Source organism: Pelmatolapia mariae, linkage group LG23 (genome assembly GCF_036321145.2).
Source record: "Pelmatolapia mariae isolate MD_Pm_ZW linkage group LG23, Pm_UMD_F_2, whole genome shotgun sequence".
Lineage (NCBI taxonomy): Eukaryota > Metazoa > Chordata > Actinopteri > Cichliformes > Cichlidae > Pelmatolapia > Pelmatolapia mariae.
Window position 1 is genome coordinate 15,557,968 of NC_086246.1, and position 27,870 is coordinate 15,585,837.

The 27,870-nt window shown below is 39.9% G+C and overlaps 1 protein-coding gene across 4 annotated transcripts in view; it reads left to right on the forward strand.

The window, feature by feature from the left end:
- Positions 1-27,870, forward strand: part of LOC134621309 (FERM and PDZ domain-containing protein 4-like) — a 114,848-nt gene that overhangs the window by 22,550 nt on the left and 64,428 nt on the right. Inside the window, exon 1 of one of the 4 annotated variants that reach the window (XM_063467733.1) lies at positions 4,068-4,193. The exons of 2 other annotated variants lie outside the window; for them this stretch is intronic. In XM_063467733.1, coding sequence (XP_063323803.1) covers positions 4,144-4,193 — 50 coding nt within the window. In that variant the 5' untranslated portion in view covers positions 4,068-4,143. Of the gene's footprint in view, positions 1-4,067; positions 4,194-22,642; positions 23,071-27,870 lie in introns of those variants that run through there. One more of the 4 variants, XM_063467734.2, reaches the window with a different exon arrangement.

Below are 27,870 nucleotides of genomic sequence, written 5' to 3' on the forward strand. Positions count from 1 at the left end.
CAAATGTCATTTTCTTTTTTTCTTTTTGTTGCTTTGAGCATCACAACCTAAGTACCATCTGGTTCCGTTACATTTACGACAATGCTGACATTTCTCTGGGCAATATATCTAAAACTGAGGAACTGACACCAAAACAATCTGGATGGATAAATATCACTATATGCCAGAGGACTTGTGTGTGAATCTGATTTTTTTGTGGACTCTTGCTTTAAAGGCTTCTCTTTCCCCATAAAAAGTTGGCTATGGTGGCCGTGGCACCATGAGTCAACCCAAAATGTAAACAAAATTTACTCTTTTTACAAGTTTCAATTTCCTCCTTTAATCGGGCTGTGGCAAGGACTGATGGATTTAAATCCAAGCGGGTTTTCAAATACAGAATTGATCAGACTGAGTCCTGCCATAATACAAAGGAGACATCTAATGAAACTGACTAAAAAATACAGCAGAAAGATGCGAGGCCGATTTAAAATTCAACTGCGTCCTGCCTCCATCTGGCTGGTTTGGTACTTTTTGAACACAAGATCACAGCGCTGAGATGTCCAAATCACTCCAACAGCGCATAACATTCGAGTTTAAAATTCTGACCTTTGATTTAGTGCCCTCACTGGACTAGCAGATGAATTTGTAAGCACGGCTGGATGTGAGTTGCATACAAATTTGAGAGTTATGTCAAAATGAGATTTCTTTTTTTTTTCTTTGGTATAAAACACAAGATAAATGCCAATCATGTAGTTTTAAAAGGTGTTTTTTTTTTTTTTTTTTGTCCCAGATTGATGTGTTGGTTAGTTAGTGGTGTTTTATGACTGATTGGAGAGGGCGTGATTAAATTCTTTTTAAAATGAAAAAGTAATCTGGCACCCAGGACTGAGCTCTGTGTCATGTCAAATCTTCTACGACGCCATGAATGAGATGTGAATGAAGAGAACTGATGACAGCTTATTACTTTTGATTCTGAATTGGGATTGTCATTATTGTATTTTTTCCAATTATTACTCCCTTGAAGACGAAATGAGATCACTCATCCTGTAATTTGCTTTATGAGTCATCTCTGAATCGCTCCTCCTTCCACATATCTCCCTTCTTCCTTCCTTCTTCCCCTAATTTTGTCCTCTTTGCGTCTCCCGCTGCACTACCTTCCCCCGTCATCTGCTCTCCCATGACAATCCACATAATATTGCATAAAACAGAGCTCATGACAGTGAGTGGATAAAAAAGTAAAGTGCCTTTACTCAGGGGACGCTTTTCTCAGTAAACAGGCAGGGTTACATAAAGTCTACAAAGCCTCCAGATGGACAAGGCTGAGGTCTTTCGACCAGGAGATGCTTCCAGTATAATTTGTACATACATACATACACACCTGTATGTGTTTGTGTTTAGGGTTACTTTCATTTACTAATTAAAGGATCCTGCCATATCTGTAGTGAAAAATGCTAGCTGGCTGATATTTCATATTAATGCAATACACTGCATAAGCAGATATTTATGTTAGGTGTAAAATTAGACCAACAGGGTCATGGCTGCATACAAATCAGTAGTCACATCCCTGTAGTGTTGGCTATAGATATCCTTGGCCAAGAGTCAGGAGCAGGTGGCATCTCAAGAGGCAGCAAACGGAGCTGGTCTTCACTGGACTGGAATGTGCAGAGATGGCATCATATCTTGGAATAATGTGCAGAACAGTCATCATAGTGCCAAAACTGTCCTGCCACATCCTTAAAAGGCAGCTTAAGCTGACTTCATTGTCCTTTGATAATGACATATCGATGATTTTCTGTCACTGCCAACTTGTTTAACAGCTATTTGCATATTGCGATACACAGAAACTGATGTTGCAGTGTACCGAAGCCAAATTCAGCTGTTAAACGAATGATTTACTCAGCCACAAAGTGTGACTGCAGAGGACATCACGACATCCGATTATAAATCTACAGGATTATCAGACTGGTAACACTTCAAAGAGGCTGTTAGATGTCATAAAGTAGAAGACTGTAGTTCCTATTTATCACTTAGGTTATCAAAGTAGTGCTTGTTATAACAGGTTTTTAAAGCCACCAGTTGTTTCTCCAAGAGCCTGTGTCTTGGGCGCTATACACTTTTTGAAAAGCCAGTACTGTTTACCAGTGTGTAAGGATGCCCAAAGGTAGCGCCGTGGCAAAGTCCTGGAACAACTTGTGCCTTGATTATCCTCTTTAAATACACAAACAGTTGGAGACATGATGACCAGGTAGTCATTCCTGTATACTTTTTTGAAGTCTGCCACCTGGGGCTCAGGTGAAGTCACTGCATTGTAATATAGTCAATGTCCAATGACAATGATGTTTTCGACTCCAGTTTCCCATTAAATGTGATTTTATCCTGACCACTACATCATTCTACATCAATCTGGCGAGAGAGGACTTATGCACTTCTTATTTGATAGTATTCTGCAATAATGCTATATAATGAATACTTTATGTTTAAATAAACTGAAAGCTAAAATTGCAGTCTACAACATAGCCTACAAAGTATAACATCTCAGTAGTTTGAATGGATTGGTACTTATATAATGCTTTTCAGCTCACAGGACACCTAGTATTTGGTGGCTGTCAACATCATAGACAGCCTAAAACATGGATGTAGTGAACAAAAAAAAGTGCATTAGTTCCTTGAACCTGCATTCCATCTGAAGACCACCAGATGGCGATAGCTCTGGTTGCAAAATGACTTCCTGTCTTATAAAAGTCTATGGGAAAACGTATTTTGGTTGTTAGCGCTGCGTTTAAGGGCTCAATCGCTTATTTCTGATCTTACTGAATAAAAAATTAAGTCTATTCTGAAACACTGATTGACCAAGATTTACAAAATAGAGGATTATCTGTAGGATCTGCAGCAGGGGTGTCAAACTCCCTCAGCTGTGGGCCAAATACACTTTTAATTTAAGTGGGCCTCCAGTGACACTCCCTTTTCTATTAGTATAAAGAAGTTTAGCAGCACACTTAATCCCTGAGATATGTTAGTATTAGAAATATAAAGTGTAAAATGATGGACTGGCCTGTAATTATAAAACAGAAAGTTTGCCCTGTTAAAAAAACATCAGAGACTCACACACACATGCTGAAGATCAGCCCGTGTTAACTTTACAGGAGATTTTATACACAAAGAGAAAAAGAAGAAACAGCACTTGATGGTGCCCCGAAATAATCTTGTCTCTCACTTTACATGATCAGGTTTTATTATCATCAGGCCCTGCTTCTCCTCTGTAGCGAGTCAGCAAGGACGAGCTTGCTATTATGTTTTGTCCTTATTATATACATCATTGTTGTGTTAATCGCACACTGTCTGCTGCATGCCCACAGGCACAGCTGACCTCCGTCTGCTCTGACCACAGAGGATTGTATCATGGCCACTGATTCTCACACAAACACATAAATGTAGTGAGGTGCCTACTATATGTCCCACGCATCTTTCCCCAGGAGCAGCAAGGTTTAAGAGATACGCACACATGCACATGTGTAAGTACAGCTGCTGATGTCTGCGCTTAGTGGCAGCTCTGAAGTTGGCACACATCTGTTCATGCATTGATCCAGCGGCTCTGTGCGGATGCTCTGCGAGTGCAAAAGTAGTGTGTGGGTCTGTGTGTGTGTGTCTTTATTGTAAAGCTCACATCTTGTGATCTTACTGTTGAGGTTTTGTGAGGGGGGGTCTCAACATTGTCCGCTGCTATGCCGCATGACACTCATGTGCATGCGATGTGTGTGCGGGTGTCCGTGCATTTGTTTGTGTGTGTGTGTGTGAGAATGGAGTTTATCCCTGGCCCAGATGCCCCGGCTAAATCCATCACCAGTGGTGCTGCACAGCAGCACTAAGCTGGAACATTTGGCACCAAGCTAGGAATGAGGAAAAAAACACAGGAACACACAAAGATATACACATATGCAAACACACGTACACACACACACACAGAAAATTGAGTTTGGGGATTTTTTTTCTAAAGAGATTCAGAGGAAGTAGATTTTTTTTAGAGGAGGACTTGGACTCAGGGAGCGAGATAGGAGCTCTTTTTTTTCTGAGCCTGTTGGTGGTGGAGGTGGTGGTGGTGGTGGGGCTGGGGCATCCATTCCGCTCACTCCACCCGAGCTTTCCTTCATCTGTCCAGCTGACAGGATGGAGCCGTGTGATGATGACGACGAACTGGGAATGTTAGCAGCTTTCCAGTAAGTTCTGGCGCCCCTAGACGCCGCTTGTTCCGTACATGCTTTTGTTGTTCTTTGATTTGAAGTAATCCTTTTTCAGCCTCCAGCGTGTTAAAGCTCTTCAGTGAAGGCTTTGTTGATGAAGCTCCGGGGGAGGTTTTCATAGAGATTGTGGCTGGTAGTGAAGCCAGTTATGGGCCTCTGGCTCAGGGCCACTGACTTTTAATGAATACTCCTGCGATTTTTCAAGACCCATTTTCAATCTTTGAGCTTTTGATGGCATCTCATCGCTATGTGCTTTTATCTGAAGCATATGAGCATTAAGTGCACTGCGAATAAAGTTTATATCTGTTTTGCATGCCAAAGTCACCTCTGTGTTGATCCTGCTTATGCAGAGGTGACTATTATCTGTACATCTAATCCAGTGAAATGTTTTAAAGAAGAGACTTCGACCAAAGCAGGGATCAAATTCTAGCTATAGCTGTTATAATTATGAGGCATCAAAAATCTGCCTACATGACTTTAGCTTAAATACGTGCTTGACATAGATGCATATTGTTTTAAAGTTTGCTCAGTGTGCCATTTTGCATCCCTAGCCAAACAATCTCAAAGTTTCTTTTGATTTCTCTTATGAATGAGAGTTTATACATGTTTTTAGTTTTCTTCATCATCTGCTGACTAGCAAGGAGCTGGATGCAATACTGGACCGTCCCGCGGCAGGCTTTAGAACAACCATATTGTAATCTCGCTCGCTGAATTAACGGCACGTGAATCTTAAGTTACATAAGGCCGAGGTGGCTCCAAGCACCCGAGACCTTGTAATTACTGAACACACTTAGAGATTACATCATGGATTGAAGGGTTTAGCTAGATGGTTGCTGGGAAGTGTGTGTGCGTGTGTGCATGTATTTGTGGGTTGTGGTCACTTAAAATGTGGTTTTGCACATAAATTTTGAACACAAGTTGCTTGCCTTGAATATGCATTTATGGTATGGTCATGCAGACTGTATGAATACTGTATACTAGTTCAGGAGTTTTGTGTAGTTACTGTAGAGAGTAAAAAAAGCTCAGGAGGAGGTTGTTTTAATGTTGTCTATTCAACAGCCTGGTGAAGTTTTTACTTGGACTGATAACAAATTTTATTGGACAAATTTGCTTCTGATCCTTCCATGAATATGTAATATGATGTGACATTCACCTGCTAAATTTGTACACCTCAAGGCACTTTTGTTGTCAAGGTTCACATTAAAATATTATCTGGTAGGTCAGCTAGTATGAAAAAATTGCTAATTTTGTCAGTTGTAACGCTGAATACTAGGTGCATGGGAATTAATTAGCAATCGAGCACAGTCAAAATGGTGAAAATAAATAGCTATGTATGAACAAGCTTAAGTAACGACTGGTCAAACAAATCTTAATCTATTGGCTAAATGGTTAAATTAGCTAAAAGTAAGGCTCTGTGGTTAAAAGAAGTCAAATGTACTGGATAAATCGTTTAACTTGTTAGCTAAGGCTAGCAATCAAATGGTTAAAACTGTTAGGCTACAAGGTTAAATTATCTAAAAGCTCAAAAAAAAGGCTAAAATGTAACTAAAAGCTGTAACTTTCTGTAACTAAATAAATTTAGGTCAAAGTAATGCTAAATGGTTACAATTTTTAGCAGCTATTATGAAATGGACAACAATAATGGGTAAATGTTTGAAACTGTTAGTTAAAGTTAGTGGCTAAATAGCTAAACGTGGGGCTAGCATGGTTCAAATCGACCACACTGATAGATAGATTGGCTGAAAATGTAAACATTAAAGGATTAATATTAATAAAAACTTAACTGAAGTAGATGAAAATTAGGGTTTAATGGCTGATTTTAAAAAAATTAATCATGTTAATATTTTAGAAGTATTATTTTATGAAAAGTAAAGGGTATATAGCCAAAATAGTTCAAATTAGTGTATAAATAGCTGAAAATTTTACTAGCAATGGCTAACTAGGTTAGTTAATAATAGTGAAATAAAAATAATAGTGAAGTTAGTATGAAGCTAGTATGAAACCGGTGACCTATGGTAGACACAGTTATTGCTATATTAAACCTAATATGTGGTAAGTTGTGTTAAATAACATCCAGGTAAATAAAATGAACACATTTGAATATGAGCCAAATCAATTTGAGTGATATTTTTTGATTTCATAACACTGTTATTTATTTATTTATCTTTAAGCTACAACAGCTGTGAGAAAAGCTAAAAGAAGAGAAGATGTGAGTTTGCGGAGTCTGTGTAATTTTTTTTCCTACATAAAGATAAACCCATGCAGCTGCTGGTCAGCAGTGGACTGTAGGATTGAGGAAGCGCCAGATCGCAGCATCATTGTTGAAGGATTACAGCAACAAGGTGATAGGTCATTGGCTTGGAAACATGTGGCCCAGAAAGCAGACAAATGAAATTTGATTCAGACTTGGCTCTGCTGTGTCAGGCAGACAGACATGCATGAACTGATTTTCTTTCAATCTCTCCACCTGCTGTTCGTGGTTTTCTGACCACCGATATTGCAAATATTTGAATGTTGACTCAGCAGCTGCAGAAAGAGTGAGACAAGTAAAGTCAAGGGAATCTGCTGTGCTTTTTCCCCACTACCCCCTACTGCAGTATAAAGGGTTTTCCTCGGATGTCTGGCTAGGATCTACAGGCCCACTTCCAAACCTAAAATCAGTTAAGGTGCGTGTGAAATTATTGTGGTGCAAAAGGGCAGACACCTAAAAGTGATCGCGGCCTGCCAAAAACAGATTATCACCTAGTTTATAGCCATCTACAGCTGCTTTTATCTAGATTAAAAACGCAAATACAGGAACTTTATGTTCATCCATGTGGCAAGCTCTAAAATATAATGCCTTTTTTAAAAATTATTTTTTGAATATAAATTTGGAGGTTAAAACTGTGGTTTCATATGTGCGCTTTCTTAGCATCCCTTTTTGTTTCTCTGCTTTCCAGAACATTCCAGAGGCTCTCTCTTTTCTTGTCTCTTCATCTTCCACGTAATATTTATACTGTTGATTTTTCTGCCCATTTCTACTCAATACTCTCTTTCTCCCTCTGTATTTACTACCAATCCCTTTCTCTGAAAGTCACACTTTTTCTCTTCTGCCAAAGTAATAAAAATACATCTGGATGAAAAACGTTGCATTGCAACCACAAAGCAGAGCTATTGCCATAATAAACAGCCACCATGACATCAACGATTTTAAAGCGTCAGGTTAGCACTTTGAGTGCCGCCATATTGTTTTTTTTCCTTTTGTTTGTTTTGTAGCTCGAAATTAGCTTATATGAAATGCAGAGTGGAGTGCTAATTCATTAGCCAGTGTTATCAAGCTTGGTTAGCAAGATACATTCAAACTGTACGGCGCAATGCTAAGTTGCCTAGTAGTAGCAGTAAATGGCCTAATCATTTAATAAAATATCAGAATTATACTGATCAAAAATTAAGCACAAAGGTCTAGGATGTGCTGTATAGAAAAGCAAGCCATAATATTACGCAGATAAGCCCCTTGAAATGTTCCAAATGGAACAGGCTGCACATACAGAGTGAACTGATCCAAATTATTGTGTTGGGACAGCTACCAACCAACAGTGGATGAACGTTGATGAGTTATAAAGAACTAAGAGTTACTGTGAAGGGTGAAACTTTATATAGAGGCCAAAACGGTATTTTATACCAGGATATAAATATGCTTTTAAATGGTGTAGAGCTGGGACTCTATGGAGATTGATTCCCTTTTTGTTGCCTTGTGGTTATTAGAGGAACTGCAGTTTTTTTGCCCCTTCTGCATTGGCCTAATTTTTCATCACCAGAGGTTGGCCCTTGCTTATTAGGTTGCAATTATTTTATGATACACTTCACAAAAGACCACGTCCTTGGTATAATTAATGGCATGTCTTTGCGGCACATTTGTTATTCATATTTCAGCAGAGGTTCTAATATATTAAACCAAGGCTGTAATCGGTGCCTTTGCACCCTCATAGAACTGGGCCTGACACTGTGCATTTGGAAGGGAAATCTTAAACCCGATATAACAGGTAATTAGATAACAGTTTCCCTTTCCTTTGCTGCTGTTAGTTCATATGCAAAAGCAAGAGAGTGCATATTTAGTGGAATAGTCCCAAACAAATTACATTTAAGATTGCAGCTTTAACCTGTAATTCTATAAAGGCGCATAACTAGGATATAAGCATTGGAAATGAGAGGCATTGTTCATTTCTTGACTGTGATTATTCATCTGAGGTTGAAAGTGCACCTACGTTTCCTGAAAATCCCTTGGGTGATCTCTTTTTTCCATTTGTTCCGCAATTTCAATCTCATTGGACTTGTACATAACAAGGAAATTAGATCCTGAGGTATTACAAACTTTCTATAATAAGATTTGAATGTGATGAAATTCAGTGGTTTCCTGTCGACACCATAGTTTTTCCATCTGAGTGAAACAAGACACTTCAGCTGTTTTGCTGAAAGCCAAATCTAATTCTCCCGTTCTCAAACACAGGCAGAAAAGTTGCGAGCCGTTCTTCCCCTGGTTTTAAAACATGGCCGCTCGGCCTGCGCCTCCCGCCGCGCTGCAGGGTGTTTGTGCTCGAATAGGTTGGGTCGGGCAGGACGGGCCTCGAGGCCAAATCGGTCATAGGCCGATTAGTTTGCTGGCAGGTGCTCAATGTCTAGTCCTCTTCCAACTCTTCTTCCGCCTGTCAGATGGAAAATTCATGTAAATTTCTGTTGGCTGGAAAAAGGAAACGGAGCTATGGTTTTGGAAGGCATCGTGAAACACACAGTCGAAGCCCCGGCTTCTATTATTCCAAACCCTCAGCATGTGTGGAATAAAACATACACACAAAAGTGAGTTTCATGTATTGCAGTTCCTGAAATGCACACTACAGGGTTGCAAATCAGACTACCAGCAGAAACTGGGTGTCAGTTTCTAGCTTTCATCTTATAGGTAATATCTTGGAAAGTACCTGCTGCCAAATTTTGCATCCTAAATTGGCTGAACTTGTGATGGATATTCTAATGTAAGTATGTATTAAAAAGATCATTTAATGTTTAACCATAGTTAATATGCAAATTTTGATGTTATTTATTGGTCTTGGTTTTGCTCCAGAGAAGCAAAGAAATGCGATATTACTAAGAACAGCATTTGTAATATAAACCTGGATGTGTGGTGTCAGACCAGCCGTGCGCTAACTGGGGATTTGTGCCGTAAATCCGTCGTCTGTTTCCAAACAGTGAGATATCGTTCCCAAATATCAAATGAGTTAATGTATAAAACCACAAATCCCTTAATGACTTAATGCAGACATGGCAGCGACTCAACCAGTTAAGGAACATTTATATTCAGCGGGGACGTCACAGGATTTCTGTCTCTACATGTGGAGGAACAGTTAAAACCCATATGCCACAGTTGCATATGCTTTGAGCTGCGCCTGTTAAACGAAGTTTTATCAGATGGATGAGATTTGGATCATCAGGTTTTTTAAATTCACTTTAATAGCTGTTTATTAGATTACACTCTCTGATGCTTGATGCCCAAATAGTTGGGGGAAAAAAAAACCCAACTTGTTTTTCTGAAGTGAAGTTGCACTTTAAAATGGATTGCAGGCTGAAGTTTCAATTAGTTTTTATTAGCATGTCCCTGAACCAGCAGCAACCAGCAGCAATAGCTGTTAAAGCTGACGTAGGCAACATGCGTTTTGCTGCCACTGGACAAAAGATGAATAATAACCTTTTATGATGGTGTAATTCAAGCGGTCTGAAAGGGAACCCAACTCCCACACATGTGTACACACTTAAAAAAACAAAAAAACTAATTACTTAAATGATTAAGTAAAGGACTTTCAACTGGGAAAACTGTGTTATAACCCTGCATGAAAGCAAAAGTCAGCATCTACTCATTTTAGCGCACATAGACTTCCTGGGTAAGTCTATCGGCTCTCTATTTTCTTTTGCTTTTGCATTGTCTGCCTATTAAACATTTAAGGTGTCTGACAGCCATGTCAAAAAGAAAGACCTACACAGAGTCATGTTATCGCCTGCTATGTCTTCACTTAACAGTCACTGCAGTGTGCAGTATTAAAACTAATCACAGCCTGTGATTAAGTAGCCTGTAGAACCACCTTTAGCAGCAACAGCTTAAGGTAACTGTTTTCTGACAGACTCTCACATAGTTGTGGCCGAATCCAGTTCTTCTTTAAAACTGTGCTTCAGTTTCAGTTCTGCTTCAGAGGTCTGTCCTTTGGATTTGGATTTTTTTTTTCTTTCTCAGCCGTTCTATTGTGGATTTGTTGCTCTGTTTGGGATCATTGCCCTGCTACATGACCTAATTTTGGCCAAGTTTTAAGGCCCCACTACAGCCACTGCATTGGTTGTAGCTTGTGCTGCTGTAATGTCATTGCCACTTCTATTTATGCTCATCATTAAGACGCAAGTAGCCGCTGCAGTATTCTCCCGAACTCTAGGTGTCACCACTCAGAAAATACCACCACCTCAGGACTGTGGAAAATTTCACACTCATGTCTTCACCTAGTTCAGGCGGCAACAGCAGAATGCTTAGAGTTACAAAAATTGAGAAATTACACCAGTTTCATTGCACGGCACCATGCGACGTGGTGAATGGCAAATATAAAAGCACCATTAGCTGTCAGGCAGAAGGCCTCACATTTGACTCTAGAATACAAAGCATGGTATACAGAGGAGTTCATAGTTGACCGAATGAGTGCACGGCACCCAGGTGTGTGGCTGCAGAACAAGCCCAAATCATTACCCCTCCACCACCATGCTTCACAGTTAGCAAGAGGTGTTTGGTTTTTCTCAAAACAGGTGGTTTGCATTATAGCCAGACATCTGAACTTTGGTCTCTTCTGTGCAAAAGCGATTGTTCCAGAAGTCCTGTAGTTTGTTCAGATGCAACCTGAGAAGATGTTTTTCTGCCAAAACTGCATCTTTCTGTGTATTAGAGACTGCTATTTATTTTTAAACAGCATGAAGACTAGTGAGCGAGTAGTCTCTGAAAGAGAATTTTAAATTTCTTGGCTACGATGATGTTTAATCAATCTTTATTTTTAGTTCCGTCATGTGTGCTGTCACAACGTAGCTCTCCACGTTAACACTCCTAATTTGTTTGAACATGCAAAACTGCTTTAAAAATTGCTGTATTTTTCTTTTTGCAATGTGCCCTGTCAACTTCTGTTCCAGGAAAAGCTGTTATTTATTATGTCCTCTTCTGCCCAAAACTTTACAGTAACACTTTTTTCTCTTCACTGGGAGCATTGCCCAGTTATGTTTAGCAATACTGGGATTATTGCCCATGTCAAAAAAAGAAAGAAAACACACATAAAACCCCCTTGAGTCCTTTTCTCATCATCAATTATTGGTCCTTGGCCTGGAAAGCACACTTTTAGTCTCTACATTCACCAAGCAGTAGTTCTTAACTAATAAATGAGTCGTCCCCAGTTGAAAATGACTGAAATCAATGATTTAGTTTCCTTTTAACTGAACTGCTTTGCTTTGTTTTGTGTTGTCATGGGCTTTTCTTTCCTGTCGCAATTTTCTATGGTGTTACTATATATAGCTGATTGAAAAATATAGTGTTCTAACGATCTCCCTAAAAATACAAGCCTGTATACAGTGTGTGTGTGTGTGTGTGTGTGTGTGTGTGTGTGTGTGTGTGTGTGTGTGTGTGTGTGTGTGTGTGTGTGTGTGACTGTGTTTGGCTTTCAGACAATTAGCTTTGCTGGCTGCCTCAAGAGATGTTGCTCCAAAAAAAAAACCCCAAAAAAAACCCAGTACATCGCTCGTCAGCATTCATACTCAGTCAGTGTGTGTGTAATTAAATGTCAGGGTAGGCTTGGAGAATAGCTAATAGCATTTAATCAATTTTTTCAGTCTACTTAACTATGGGTGTCCATTTATGTGCGTGCACACCAGGCATTATGGGAATATGTGCATGGTATCGATGTACCCTCCAGAGGAAGATGGGTTTTTTTTTTCTATGGGCTTTGCAGCCGATGCAGGCCTATGTGGAAGCGACCCCTACTAAAAGCTCAGGCGCAGCCGGCAGCTTGCTAATATGCTGAGAGGTGACAAATGGCTTCTGCTGTTCCCAGTTTTCCTTATCTCCTAAATGTCTATGACAAGCCCAATTATTGAAGAGGGATGTTTAGTAAGCTGACAGCAGGAGTTGTGGGGAAAGAGGGGGAAGATGGAGAGGTAGAAGGAAGAAAGCATACTTGAGCCAAATGTTTTATTTGTCTAAGCCCACATGGAGCAATCAGTGCTCCCTATGTAATGCGCCAGAAAGGTTCTATTGGCTTCCAGGTACGTAAGATGTGCCAGGTGGATGAAAAACTCTGCCTCTTTGGGAAAATGTTGGACTCAAACTTTAATATACAGCACAGAGTCCTCACATGCCTAAGAAAAAAATCTACAGCAGGTGTTAATGGTAGGTATGTTTCTTTCTGTAGATGTTTTATTTTTAATGTCATTAATACTTTGTCAGTGTGCAGTTTAGTTTAGCTTTAGTTTAAATTGTCCATCTTTGTTGGGAAGTACTGGCACTTAAGGCTGACAAGCTCATTAATCATGTCGTCTGGTTTAAACGCTTCATCCAGTTTAGAAAACCTCGTCAGCTAATCTGCTGATTTAGCCTTTGGATCAACAGTCAGTAATGCAGATAGTGAAAGCGTCCAATGAGATTTCATCCAATGTCATCCTTATTTTGCAATCAATTTCTTGTTCTTTGATTACTTTGCATGTTTATATTAATATATTTTCGGATATAAATTAATTGGCAAGTCATTGCAAACAAGGTGTGAGGAAAGGCTTAATTCTCATCGCAGGTCCCAGATAAGTAAAGATGCAGTACTAGAGCATGACCAATATATCAGCTGGTAGCTGAAATTTGCTGATGTATTGCTGCACGCACTTATAATGACTGATACTTGAAAAGTTAAGAGGAAACAGGAGAAACACCCTTTTTTCTGTTGATGTTGCATAGTTTGTCCACCAGAGGGTGCTCTGCAAACTTCACTGTCGGTAATTCACGTGTTTGGAACGTTATGAGCGCAACAACCAGATAATCCGAACAGAGTCAGGTAGAGCGTACACCGGTAAATTAGATCTACATCATAAATTACGCCCTAACCAGAAACCCCTTTGAACCTTACGCCGTAACCTTCCAAGTCATTCAGTCATATCAGGCTGCATCGACCCGATATGTAATGCCATTTCATGTCAGGTTACGTGGAAGGTTACTGCATAAGGTTAACAGGGGTTCCTGGTTTGGTTGTAATTTACGATATGGATTTCTCACTGAAGTAGAAATGGAGCATCAGCCATGACTTGTTATGGCAAAAAGCAAGATTATTTTTAAACAGTATATAGTCTCTTATAATACTGCCACATCAGCTGATGCTGATCAGGTGATCTCATTGGTACTGAGATCCCCCGATCAACCAGGCATGTGCCTGAAATAATGCTATGCTTGATTATTTTATCATTTATCATTCATTCTACACGATAATAAATGTGTCATTTTGTTTTTTTTAACTGGATAAAACCAGATGTTTCTGGTACCAGATGTAATTTGTGACTTTAATGATTTACAAACCAAACAGTTTATTGATTAACCAAGAAAATAATTGACAGATTAATCTATGCTGTAAACAACCAATAGTAGCAACCGGCACTTACTTCATTTAAATGTAGATAAAACTGCTGACTCAAACCCGTTGGCGCTCTCCTGCTGGAAACTAAGGCTGGCCTATCTAGCAAGATCTAATGAAACTTCCAACTCCACAAGGACTGATTCCACATACTGTGGCTGAAACAAATTTATTTTTGATGTTCTTTGCATAAAATACCGGCTTTGCTTGTTGACCCTCTTTCATGCCTTGTCACTAAATCTCTAAATAAACGTCCCCACTGGATCTTGACCTGCATTACATTATGTATATTAAAAGTATAAGCCTTTTTTTCTCTCCTCATCTTTTCTTCTCTCTCATCACCTTCACTTATAATCCCTTCTCCCGTTTGCCCCCACTTGACCCTTTCCCTTCTCTTTTGCTCGTCTCCTTCTCATTCAATCCATCTTCAACTCCAGCATCACACCTTTGTCTTACAACCTTTCTCCCAGTATCCATCATTTATCCTCCTGACCTTTCTCTCTCGCTGCCTGTCACACGCTCCCTGATTCCCACTTTGTTTTATAATGTTAGTCCATTTCTCCTCCCTCGAACTGTCCCTCCCTTCCCTCTCTTTCGGGTTGTCTGCGCTATCAGATTAGGCCTGTGTCATAAGAAAAAGAGAGAAACAGTGAGATTGCCGGCTGGATTAAAGGGGTGCGGGAATGAAATTCTATGATCTCATTGTTTAGACGAGTCCCATAAAGTTGGTGTATGTGTGTGCATGCAAAGCGTGGAGTCTGCTTTATCCCTTGTAATGACAGGGAGCTGGCCAGGAACGCCTGGCTCTGCAGTGTTGAATGCTGGGAAATCTTGCCTGTGTTTAGTAGGTCAAAAGAAAAACAGTTTAACAAATGATGATTTGACTTTTTTGTAGTATTATTGTATTCATCTATCACTAGGATGTTGTGTAGTTGTCACAGCATGTTAAACCACTGTGTGCTCCTTTGTATTACGCTATACATTCAAACAAAATAGTTAAAGTGAAGAACGTTACAATGTTAGGACTGAATGGCTCACGCCATGCTGTGACCTCATAAACCACCGTATGACATGACAATCTATTTGAAAGAAAACAATGCTTATAAAAGTGAAGCACACACATGGATTACAGTTCTCTGTCGCTGCAACGGATTTCGGTCTATTGGATTGCAGAGAGACCACATATGAAATCAGTTTAGATCCTAAAGAGCGAAAAAGTGATGAAAAAGGTTTTATTTTTTTTAAGGCTCATACTGTCAGGTTATTCAGATCAGTTAGCACTGGTGCACTTTTACTGAAAAAAGAATTCAATACATCAGATACAGAGAGGTAACACTGAAATATAAAAAAGTATTTATATATATTTAAAAAACACAGAAGGAATCCAAGAACTACAGTTAAATGTAGCAAGCAGCAGTCATAACCTGTATCTAAATTATGGACGGAACCTCTGTGACCCATTGGTTTGAAACTTTTTTGCTTTGAAACTTTATTTAGGCCATTGCTTATGCAGTAGACATACAATATAAGTCATCATCGTGATACATACAGAGAAAAACCCAACAATCATATGACCTCCTATGAGCAAACACTTTGGCAACATTGGGAAGGAAAAATTCGCTTTTAACAGGAAGAAACCTCCGGCAGAACCAGGCTCAGGGAGGGGCAGCTATCTCCATAAAAGACCACTCCTATCCACCAGGAGTGGTGAAGTAATTTTCCCAAGGGGAGAACGGAAACAATGCAGTGTAACCAGAAAGTATTACCATCAAAATGCAACTGAAGAAGCAAAACAGGTAGTAGATAATCATCTTTTCTGCAGATATGATAAGCTCTGTGTGGATTTGTCAGTGTTCTGCAGAACAGAGAACAGTAAGTAGCCTGCAAAGGTGACAGTGATTAATGGACGAACACCGCCGCTCAGACTCAAGGAAGCGTCAAAGTCGTCAAGGTCCAGAGTGTGCTTGAAGATGAGACATAACTTTCATTATCTATCATCACTGGATTTACAGCATGATGGATATGCTTCGGCACAAAGCATTTCGTCTCTGTGACTTTTTTGTTCCTGAAGCAACTTCTAGTGAAAATCTCATCACGCTGTACTGTTATAAAGTTTATTTTGTTTGATGTGATGTGCTCTGCTATTTTACAGGAGACAAAAGATATATCTAGATACAAACAGACACGGATTAATGATTAACTCGAAACTGAAGGTGTGCTGAACGCCGGCGTGGCGTTAATAATGCAGCACACACATTTTGCCTTTTCCAGTTTTCGCTCACACACTCATAGTCGCTCACAGTGGAATGGTGACCTTGGGCTATATTGTTATTCATTAGTTGACAGAGGCGGGCAGACTGTCTTTCCTTCTCTTATCTCTATGGGACACAAACCAGCAGTGGGATGCCAGTGGCTTTGCTATCTGTCCTCACTGTAATAAGCATCGCTGTTTTAAATCAGCCGAAATTACACGTTTGCCTCGAGCGAAAAGTCACGCCATCCTGTCTGTCAGGTGTCACATTAAAATTCATTTTTGAACTCTTTTTAATTAATTTTCTTTTCTGTTCAGACTGCGAGGGAAAAACAAAATATTTGACATACAAACAAAACCTGTTTTTTTATAGTTCATATCAGCGTTTGGTCTGATATAACATCCATGGATTATTGTCTGCTGCTTTTCAAAACGATTGTTTGCAGAGTCACAAACGGATATCAGAGCTGATAATCATGTTGTTTTTATGTATAAGGGACCAGAGGTGGGACAAAGTCAGGGCCCATTCAAAAAGCATCTGTTCAGTAGTCTGATAGTCTTGTTAAATGCTAATAAGTCTATGTCACTAAAAGACTTTACACTGCAAAACTTTAAGTTCATGTAAGGAAATTTGTGACCAAAATGACAACTTTTGCAGTGTCATATATTTGTCTTTGTGAAGAAAAGAGGACCGTGAGTGATATTATCTCCATGTAGTATTTGCATGCCGTCACTGGAAGCAACACAAGGCTTCAGGGTGTGAACGATTAACTCACTCAACAGTAATAATCGTGTAATAGACAGTAATACCGAGCTATATTTGATTGCTCATTATGTTTCGAAGCATCACTGAGGATTTTTTTGGCTCACTTTAAGCCACGGTCATACCAAATATTGACTTTGGAGTTTGTTAGAATTGTATTGAGTCTGTTTTTGCTCTATATACTAAATCCATATGTTTCAAAGACTTGCACACGGTATGTTTCTCAAAAAAAAAATCATTACACGTACACATATTTTACCCTCCATTGTTTTTGTGATCCTAAGAGCTTTTCTGTCTGCAATATTAAATAGACCCTTGTTCATGTGAACATGATTAGCTGTTATCAAAACAGATCAAGAGAAGTGTTGCATCGGTATACTGAAGATGTGTTAGAAGCCTTTTTGATTATGTTTTTGTTTAATATTATTTTTTGTCACTTTGCCTTTATTGGATAGTGAAGATAGGAAAGCAGAGAGAGAGAGAGAGTGGGGAAGACATGCAGCAAAGGGCTGCGGGTTGGACTCGAATCCAGGCCGCTGATTTCTGGCCATGCGGCATGTGGTTGCCTGCTCGCCCACTGAGCTAAACTGACACCCTTGAGTTACTTTTTTTAATGCTTAATAATCAGACTTATAACACTGATTACTGTACAAGATGTCAAGATACAATAACTGGTTTACAAGACAGGCAGAAAGAAAACACTGAGTTTTCTTTTGTTTTGTCTCTTGAGGTAAGAAAGCTTACTTTTCATATAGCACTTATCAAAGTTTGCACTCAGAGTTCCTTTGAGATGGAACAGCTTTGAAAGTTGTATGGCTCTGCAAGCCACTGGAGGTGGAATCAGTGAAGTGCAGAAGCAAATTACAAGTTTGGATGTAAAATGTCTTGCATGACCTTCAAACACCCCCACTCAAAAAGTTAAGAATGCAGACTTATTTAATAAACCATCTTTTTCATCCTTTTGCATATTTATAACCTGTTTCTGCCTCAGAGTGTGAGCTTTGGTGAACTGAATTGCTCTTTTTTTCCTTTTAGGATGATGCAAAAATCAGAATCATTTTGGCTCTAAATTAAGTTTGCTGAATAAATTGAATTTCCCTGTATTCTAAACCTTTTCAAACTTCATGAGGGTTACCTTTGTAAGATCTTTTTTTATTGCAGGCGGCGCCACACTTTTTTATTAATAGAAGTTAGTGAAAAAAAACAACATCTCCTTAGAACAAGTCAAAATGATAAAATAGAAATTTGAAGACCTTGGCAAAGTTGTATCACTTTCCCAAACTTCCTTAGTCATTCCTTCTCTCTCAGTCCTTGAACCTCTTGGCTCCTTTCCATTCTCTTGAATCCCTTCGCCTTTTATAATCCTGTCAATTTAAAGTTAGGCAGCTCCCTCGTCAATTACTTCAACCAATCTTTTAAGCCTAAAGGTACCACTTGTCTTGCTTATCCACTCAAGAACCAATTGTTTGTCACAAGCTTCTGCAAGTTTCAATCCAATTAGCTTTTCTTGTAAAGTATGTTTTTTTCCAACTTCTAAAACTGACAAGAACACCCAACCAGCACCTCATACAACAACATCTGAACTCCATTATCTGCAATGCAAAGCCATCTTCATTGGATGGCTTTGCATGGACAGAAACTTTGTCTACTGCTATAGGAGTCCTAAGAGACTTATCATTATATTGCAAGATAACAATAGATTCTGGTATCTGTCATGCTGTTAAAAGCAAAGAAGCCCTATTAAGAACATGTGCCCTGCTCTAGTGGTTGTTCTTTTGTCTCATTGGGGCAAATCACACATCACCACTTCCATCACCGTTAGAGAGACAGCAACCCGCTTGGGTTGCTTATTCACAAAAAAAAGTCCCATTATTTCAAAACTAGTATGATTGATTTCTGAAATTGTTATCTGAAAGTACCTAGCGATACACAACACCAAATATCCCTCAAAATAGCTTCTAGTTTTTAATAAAATGCAGCCAGGAAATTGAATCTACCAACAGATAAAGAGGGTTTTCATTTGTGTCGTTCCTGGCCCGAGATGGGTTTGTGCCTAAACCAGTATGAAATTATGAGAGGGTAACGAAAACCATTTGTATCTTGCCACCCATAAAAATATGTTTGATGTGTATGCATGCATGTGCTTCAGTGTGTGCCTAAGGGACAGAGAAGGCTATCAAAGAGTCTTTGCATCAAAGCTGCTTGATGAAAAAAGCCTGCTTTATGTCTTTGCTGCTTCACACTCCGAGCAAAAGAGGCGACACATATGATGCCTCTAATTCACAGACACACCAGTGAACAGCACATTGATAAAGGGTAGAAGTTCATTTTAACTATAAAAATGTATGTGTTTGCATTGTGCAAGAATGTTGGCATTGTTATAAAAGCCTTGTGGAAGTTGAAGTTGAATGAATATTTGCCTTCCAAAAGATGCCATCAAGTGTATCGTTATCCATGTCCTTTCTCTGTCAGCTATAGAGATTCCCATTGATATTTGATATGATAAGTATTTACAAATATCCCAGGAGAAATTTTGGTGAGCTGCTGACTTTTCTTTCATCACTCTGGATAGATTTCTATTAAGTTATATAAATGTAAAGATACCACAGCCCACCTGAGAATACAGTGGTGTTTAAAAGTGTTTGCCCCCTTCCTGATTTCCTGTTTTTGTGTCACACTTAAATGTTTCAGATCATCAAACAAACTCAAATATTAGACAAAGATAACACAAGAAAACACAAAATGCAGTTTCTGAATGAAGGTGTTTATGATTTAGAGGGGAAAAAACCAAACCGACAGGGCACTGTGTACACTGCCCCTCCCGTTATAACATAAATTAACTGTAAGGTATCACATGTTTGGAAAGCTGAGTTCAATTTCTCTAGCCACACCCAGGCCTGAGTACTGCCACACCTGTTCTCAATTAACCCTTTAAAACCGGTCGGAGTGGGCACGCTCCGTTTTGCGTAACTATTTTAAAATCTCTGTAGAACTGGAACCATGTAAGGTAGCGCAATAAGTTTTTTTGCATATGAAACCGGAGGAATTGTACTTACATGTTATGCCATTAGCTTGTCCTAGGTCACGGTTTCCTTCCACATAAAGCTTTGCAAAAATTGCATAAAAAGCGCTTGCAGCAAAAAACCCATTATATTCCAGAAACACGCTTTGCCGATCCGATCAGCTGTACGCAACACTTCCTACATTGGAATAGACGTCAGCGCGAACTATCGTATGTCCGCCATTACCTGGCCGAAACCGGAAGTGACGTCATTTTCGCGGAAAATGTAGTTTTTTTTACCTTCAGGGCCTTATAAGCCTATACTGGTGTTTTTAAAAGTCATATTTGGCTTTATGCTTTTCTGTATAGTTTCTGGGATGCTTAGAACTCAAATTGCACTGCTGGAAATAGTTTATTTTGATGCACATGCTGTTTTTTTTGCAAATTTGCATTATAATATTTATTTTCGTTTTTCCTGCAGTATATAAAAATTGGTGTATCTCAAAAATGAAACTACTAAGACACTCAAAATAAATTTCCTGTGATTGGAAACGATAAAGCTCTGGAAAAGATAAGCTCTGGCGGACTTGGTTCTATGGTCGGTCTTAAAGGGTTAAGAAATCACTTAAATACGACCGGCCTGAAAGTGGAGTAGAGTAGCCCCAGCGAACCACAGTGAGAGCCGTTATCCACAAATGAGGAAAACATGGAAAAGTGGTGAACCTTCCCTGGAGTGACAGGCCAACCAAAATCCTCCAAGAGGGCATCGACGACTCATCCAGTAGGTCACAAAAGACCCCCAGAAAAACAGAACTGCTGGTCTCACTTGCATCAAGGTCAGTGTTCATGACTCCACCATATGAAACAGACTGAGCAAAAATGGCATCCATGGCAGAATTCCAAGGCAAGACCACTACTGAGCAAAAGGAACATGAAGGCTTGCCTCAGGTTTTCCAGAAAACATCTTGATAATCTCTAAGACTTTTGGGAAAATACTTTTTTAGATTTTTTGAGTCCCATTACATCACACGTAAAAGTAACAGAGCATTTCAGAGAAGGAACATCATACTAACAGTAAAATATGGTGATGATCGAGTGATGGTCTGAAGGAGAATTTCCAGCCATCAGTTCATGACCTCAAGCTGAAGCACACTTGGGTTGAGCAGCAGGACAATGATCCAAAACAAACCAGCAATATCACCTCTGAATGGCGGAAGGAAAAACAAAATGAATACTTTAGAGTGGCCCAGTCAAAGTCCTGATCTGAATCTGATTGAGATGCTGTGGCATGACCTTCAAAAGGTGGTTCATGGTCAAACTCTCCAATGTGGCTGAATTACAGCAATTCTGCAAAGATAAGTGGGCCAAAATTCCTCCATAGTGCTGTAGAAGACTCACAACTGCAAGCAAGTGTTTGCAATACCTGGTAGTAACTGCTAAGAGTGGCCCAACCACTTACTAGGTTTAGGGGACAATCACTTTTTCACAAAGGGCCATGTAGGCTTTGATTTTTTTTTCTGCCCTTAATAATAAACACCTTGATTTAAAAACTGCATTTTGTGTTTACTTGTGTTATCTTTGTGTCATATTTAAATTTATGTAATGATCTGAAACACAAAACAAGTATAACAAACACAAAGACATAGGAAATCAGGAAGGCAGCAAGCACTTTTTCACACTTCTTGCTCTTTTCAGGATGGTACTTGTGAACTACTTGAGCCTCGAAGCTGAGTATTTAATTCAAAGAACCCATTAAAAGAAAAGACTAGCACCCAAATAGAAGAAGATGAAGAAGTTGGTCACCAGCTGACGTAGTGACTTCCGCCTTATCTTTGCAAGTCTTACTACAGTCGGCACAGAGAGAAACAACGGTCTGAAAGAACTGTTTCCTTATCATCTTCAACTAAACAAAAAACATGCATGTTATACTGCATAGGATGCTAAAAAGTCCCCCCCCCCCCCGGCACTTGTTTGCATTCAGCTCATTCGTCACTATCTCACTTGCTTGTTCTTTCACCTCTTGTGACGTGGGGCCATCAGGTCCAGCATCTTGTTAAAACTGAGCCATCTGTGTGCGTTTAACGCACACACACACACACACACACACACACGCACACACACACACACTTGTTAGACCTGACTCGATTTTCATTTCAGGTTTTCATTACATGATAGGATGTAACGTAACAAGAGCCTTTTATTGTTCCTGTCAGAGACAATCAATGATCAACTAACTTTTCCACATAATTTGCATTCTTTTAATAAAAAAGGCTAAATTGAAAAACATTTTGCGACACGCCTTAAAATCGATGGAAAGCCAAATGTTTAATCTGATGAGTAACCAGGAAACCGTATGTGTTCTGCGTCATGGTGATGGCGCTCCGGATGAGAGTGCCCATGCATTAGCTCACGTTGTGAAACCTAACAGGCAAACCGTGAGCGATGGGGTCCCGCTCCCATCAGCGTCCTGTTCTGCAGAGTCAGCTTTCCTCTGCCCGTCACCACTCTAGCCCCCCTTCTTCTGTCTCCATCACTTCTTTTCTCTTTACAACCAATGCACTTTAACTCTCCTTTCTGTCCCTCCTCCATCTCTCATCTTGTTTTCCTCCTCTTGTACCCCCCCATGCGTCCTCTCCTTTGCCTGGCGAAGAGACACACAGCCCCGATGAACGGGGGGGGGGGGGCAAAACCAGAGCCAGAGAGGCTCCATCATCCATTTGCTCTCTCCCTCCCTCTCATCTCCCTCTCCTGTTCTTTCTCCCTCCCTCGCCGCGGTTATGATCACTGCACTTCTGCGTGCGCTGAGATGGGAAGCACACACAGAGGGCTCATTGCAGCCCAACCGATCCAGGTGGAAAGCTGCAGAACGGACTGACTCGTCCTAAAGAGAGCAGGAGAGAGGTGCAGGGTGACCCTTGCAGTCTCTGCCGTCACTTAAGACACTCTACCCCAGATGGGGCATTCAGCAAGGGTGATACTTGCTGCCGCTTGTTTCCTGTAACTGCGAGGTGTTCAACAGACTTTTGCCGACTCCGGACATGGATCCGGGTTGACGCTGGATTGTCCTGGTTTTAACTGTGAGGGGAATTGGGTGTGGATTAGAATACTGATGTGGAGCACCTGAGCTTTGGGACGTAAACCTTCTGGGACATGTTTGGTTTCTCCAAGATGCCAAAGCTGTCTGGGTGAGTGCGCGTTTGGAGTTTTACACCTGGAATTCACACGTTTGCTTTCACATGGCTGCAGGTTATCATACAAATAGCCTTTTTTTCAAATTTTGTGAAAGATGGACTTCTTCAAAAAAGCATGTCTCCGTTCTTATTCAAGTTTGCACCTAAAAAAATCAGCCTTGCATTCAATTTTTTGTTTGTTTAAAAAAAACTTTCTGGACCTTTACAGTAAAGTACAGCTTGGTATCAAAGCTAAAAACAAGAGGGCATAACTAATGGAGGTTGCTGTGTCTTTGAGAGAGGTCTTTTTTTTCCTCCTTCTTCTGTTCTTCTATTATTTGAGTTTGAGTGACTAAGCAATCCTTATTTGGGACTCTCCAAGGTAGCCTCTGACTCTTTTTAATATTCAGTGATAAAAAAATAAGGTTTGGGGAAATGTGGAAAATGAGAGCAGGAATAGGATCACAGACTACAGTACAAGGAGTCACCGGATGTTTGAAAGGATTAGGGAAGAGATAAGCAAGAGAGGACAGACAGTTACTAAAAAGGAAGGGTAGTGAGCCAGGTGTATGAGGCAAAGAAAGAGCTGAAACGAGACTGGCAAATACTTAAAAAAGAAGCACATGCATACTTGCATACTTGCTGCAAGAGTTCACAGGTAAAAGAGTCAGACCTCATATGGGAAATCTGTTTGGAAAAAGGTCTCATGCAGCCTCACATTTTGATCTTACTAACAGGAGGATGAATTTGCAGTGTCTGCAAATGCAGTGACTTTTATCAATTAAAAAAAAAAAGAAAGAAAGAAAAAAGAAAAAAAGCATTAAGTCATTTTAAAAGTTCCATCTTAAGGCAAATATGTCTTTGGTCTTTACAGATGTCAGTGATATTTGAACTGAGCTGAGCTTGAATTGAGCTAATGTATGAGGAAACATTAGAAAGCCAACTCCTTGCTTAATGTGACTCACTGTGTGTCCGTTGTTCACACTCACTGATACACATGATCCTTGATTCATGTGTCGTCACATCACTAAGTCCATCAAATGTGGCTTATGACCAGTCTTTTCAACTAATATGCAAAGACACGCTAAGTTTTCTGTGTTTAGCATCAGAAGTGCATGAATGATGGAAAAGATCTTACATCAAGAGAAGCTGGAGTATAAATTTAAGGATAAGTTGGTTTTTAAAAAAATAAATAAATATGCTGCTAAGTCATTTGGTAAACAAACACTTGCTAAGATACTTGCTAAGTCTACTTTAGCAAGTATCTGAAAGGAAATACTACACACTGTTAGCAACTGTTCTAAAGCATTGCAAGGTAACATTAAATCTTTGACACTTTGTACAAGAAATATACCAAAGGTTTAAAATCTAAGGCTTCAATCACACAGGTGTAGAGACTGGTCAGCAACCCTGTGGCAACCTCTGGTCACAAGGTAAAGATGTAAACCCCTTTTTGATTGCTTCAGTAGATGTGGTTGCCTGTAGTGTTTTGACATCTTGTACAAATGTTTTAACACATTTTAAAAGGTACAGCTTTTCCTTTTGACACTGAACGGCTGCCGTTTCCTGTTTACATCGGTAACTGGTGTTTTAATTGCATGATTCATAAAATGCTGTAGTAAAATGTTTAATACATTTACCGTTAGCTCGTCCCTTCTGCAGCTGGTCCATCATGTTATTGTTTCCCCAAAAACACTTCTGTTGTCTTTTACGTCTTTTTTTCATGAGCTACTGTGGCATTTTAAAAAAAATTTCCACTGCTGTGTTTTGTGTGCTTTTGCAGCATTTTTCTTAAGTTGCAGTGCGTTTGACCTCTCAGGGCCACTGCAACTCACTTGTTACACTATATAGTTGGCAAGTGTTTGCAGACAAATCTGTGTCTTCCATACAAACTATGGGAGACAGCGGCAATTTACTAGCAACCAATTCAATCTTTGGGACCCCAAAAGGTTGATTCTGTTCATCTGGACGTAGCGTTTTCGGTGGGATAAACGTTTCATCACTCATCCAAGTGACTTCTTCAGTCTCAGCTGACTGCAGGTTTCCCCAATCTTATAAACAGTACATTTGCACAATAACTGAAACTAGCACCACTTAATGAGCAATGGGCTGTGAGGTCAGTTCCTTGATCATTTATATGCAAATTGTCTTGACCATTGATCAGAAACTACTGATCAAAGACCACTGATCAATGGCCATGAGTACCAGTCACAGAGAGTTGGGGAATGGCTGCAATCACAGCATTGTAAGATGGCGAAAGATGTACCCTTAGGCCCCCTCCTCGATTCAGAGATGGTCTTTCCCTTTTCACGTAAATGGCCTCCTTGACTCCGTGCTCAAACCTGTGTTCCTCACTATGTGTACATCCTCATCACTGAAAGAGTGTCCACTGGCCTGTTTGCTGGCCTGGCAAACGTTTCTCCCACTGAAAACGCTACATCCAGATGAACAGAATCAACCATTTGGGATTTACTTACCTGGATGACTGAGTATGCATCAAGTCAATCTTTAAGAGTATTTCGGTGCTGAACTTCCAGGAATCAGTCACCAGCCGGCTGAAGAATACACGTTTATCACTAGCAACTGATGATTAACAATGCATCACTAACCAGCTTCTAGGCTTGGGTGAGTGGGGCTTTAGAAATCAATTCCCCAACCCCTCACAACGGGTTGGGGAATACTCACGTTTCCCTAGTGACCAGTGGTTGCCGGGCGGTCTCTAAGCCTTTGTATACTGGTGCTTTTGAAGCTAAGGTACGCTGCTGTAAAACTGCCTGATTAAATTATAGCAATAACAGCAAAAATCAAGTGAAGGCACCGTGCTCCTGCAGACTTTTCTAAAACACAGTGTTAAACTATCCTTGTAAATCCTGAGAGCTCAACACATTCAAAATGTGCTTTTTATAATTAAAATGAAAAACATATATTTGGCGCATTTATATGGATGGATGCAATGCAGAAGCAACTGTCTACAGAGTGCATGTTTTGCACGCGATTGCATTTTCATCCTAATATGGTGTCTAATTTAAATAAATAGCTTCAATTTCCCCTCCCCGTGTTTTTCACCAGAGCAGCCAATTGCACAACTCCTTATGTTCGACTGTTTTGTCAGCCAGTCACAATGTACGGCACGCCTATTTTTACACATTGGGCTCATATATTGTAGACAGAAGGTAAAATAGCAAGAAATTAATAAAAGCATAACACTAACAGGCATCAAGAGAGTGCTGCACTTTGCGTATACCCAGATGGCTGGTGTGTATCCATGAGCTGCCACAATACAGTGTCAGAGCGTTCTGTTTGCAGATGGCGCACAAGCTAAATTTGCTCCATAAACTTTAATGAGTCATGGATCTTTCATCACCTTTGAATGCTTGTTATAAATCATTCATTGTAAGACAGGCAGTAAAACAGCTGCAGCAGGTGAGGGGATCGGGGATCTTTCTGTTTCTGTTTGTTGTCTTCATTCTAATTAGGAACTAATGAGAGTTTTGTCGTCACACATCTGGCTCTATTTCAGGAACATTAACCCAGTCTGTCTTATCTAATCCTATGCATGCATTGTGAAGACAAACACAGGACCTTTATCAGTGTTTATAGGGTGGGAAAATCTTGGCTTTAGTGTGTTGGAATTTGGCAGTGAAACTAGCCAGCAGTGCTTGTTTGTGCTCTGAATATCAGATTACAGTTATCCGTGCCAAATTGCCGTCTGCTTTATGCCAGTACATGCTGCTTCTTCAGAGGGCATAGTTCCATTGTACAGAGAGCCATCTGACAAGTCATGGCATCCTAATAGTTTATTCATTTTTCAGTAATTCAAGGGCTTCATTACATAAAATGACCCATAATCCTTTAACTATTAACAATCTCGATTGCATCTTTGGAATTTCTGTTTAAAATTCCACTCATTCACCCACACATAGTTGTCTGCATATGAAATATTGTCTTATTTAGTATCAGCCTTATCCCTTTCGTATGGTACTGTGCAAAAGTCTTGAGCCATGCCTCATTTCAACATTCATTATGTTTAGCTTCCAAGAGGCCAGACTTTTTCTTGCTGAAAAGTACAATTAGATTTTGATCCACTATGTAATAACAAATGGAAAGTGTCTGGCTTGGGCGGAGAACGATGGTTTTCAGTATGACAACAATTCCAAAACACTGCCTATGAGGTAAAAGTATAACTGGATAGAAAAACACACAGTGGGGCCCTATTAGTCATGGATTGGCCTCCCCAGAGCCTGACTCTCAGCATTACTGAAGCAGTGTGTTTCAGACTCCAAGCACATATTCAATTCAATTCAATTTTATTTATATAGCGCCAAATCACAACAAAAGTCGCCTCAAGGCACTTTATATTGTACAGTAGATCGCACAATAATAAATACAGAGAAAAACCCAACAATCATATGACCCCCTATGAGCAAGCACTTTGGCGACAGTGGGAAGGAAAAACTCCCTTTTAACAGGAAGAAACCTCCGCCAGGCTCAGGGAGGGGCGGGGCCATCTGCTGCGACCGGTTGGGGTGAGAGAAGGAAAACAGGATGAAAGACATGCTTTGAAAGAGAGACAGAGATTAATAACAGATATGATTCGATGCAGAGAGGTCTATTAACACAGAGTGAGTGAGAAAGGTGACTGGAAAGGAAAAACTCAATGCATCATGGGAATCCCCGGCAGCCTACGTCTATTGCAGCATAACTAAGGGAGGATTCAGGGTCACCTGGTCCAGCCCTAACTATATGCTTTAGCAAAAAGGAAAGTTTTAAGCCTAATCTTGAAAGTAGAGATAGTGTCTGTCTCCTGAATCCAAA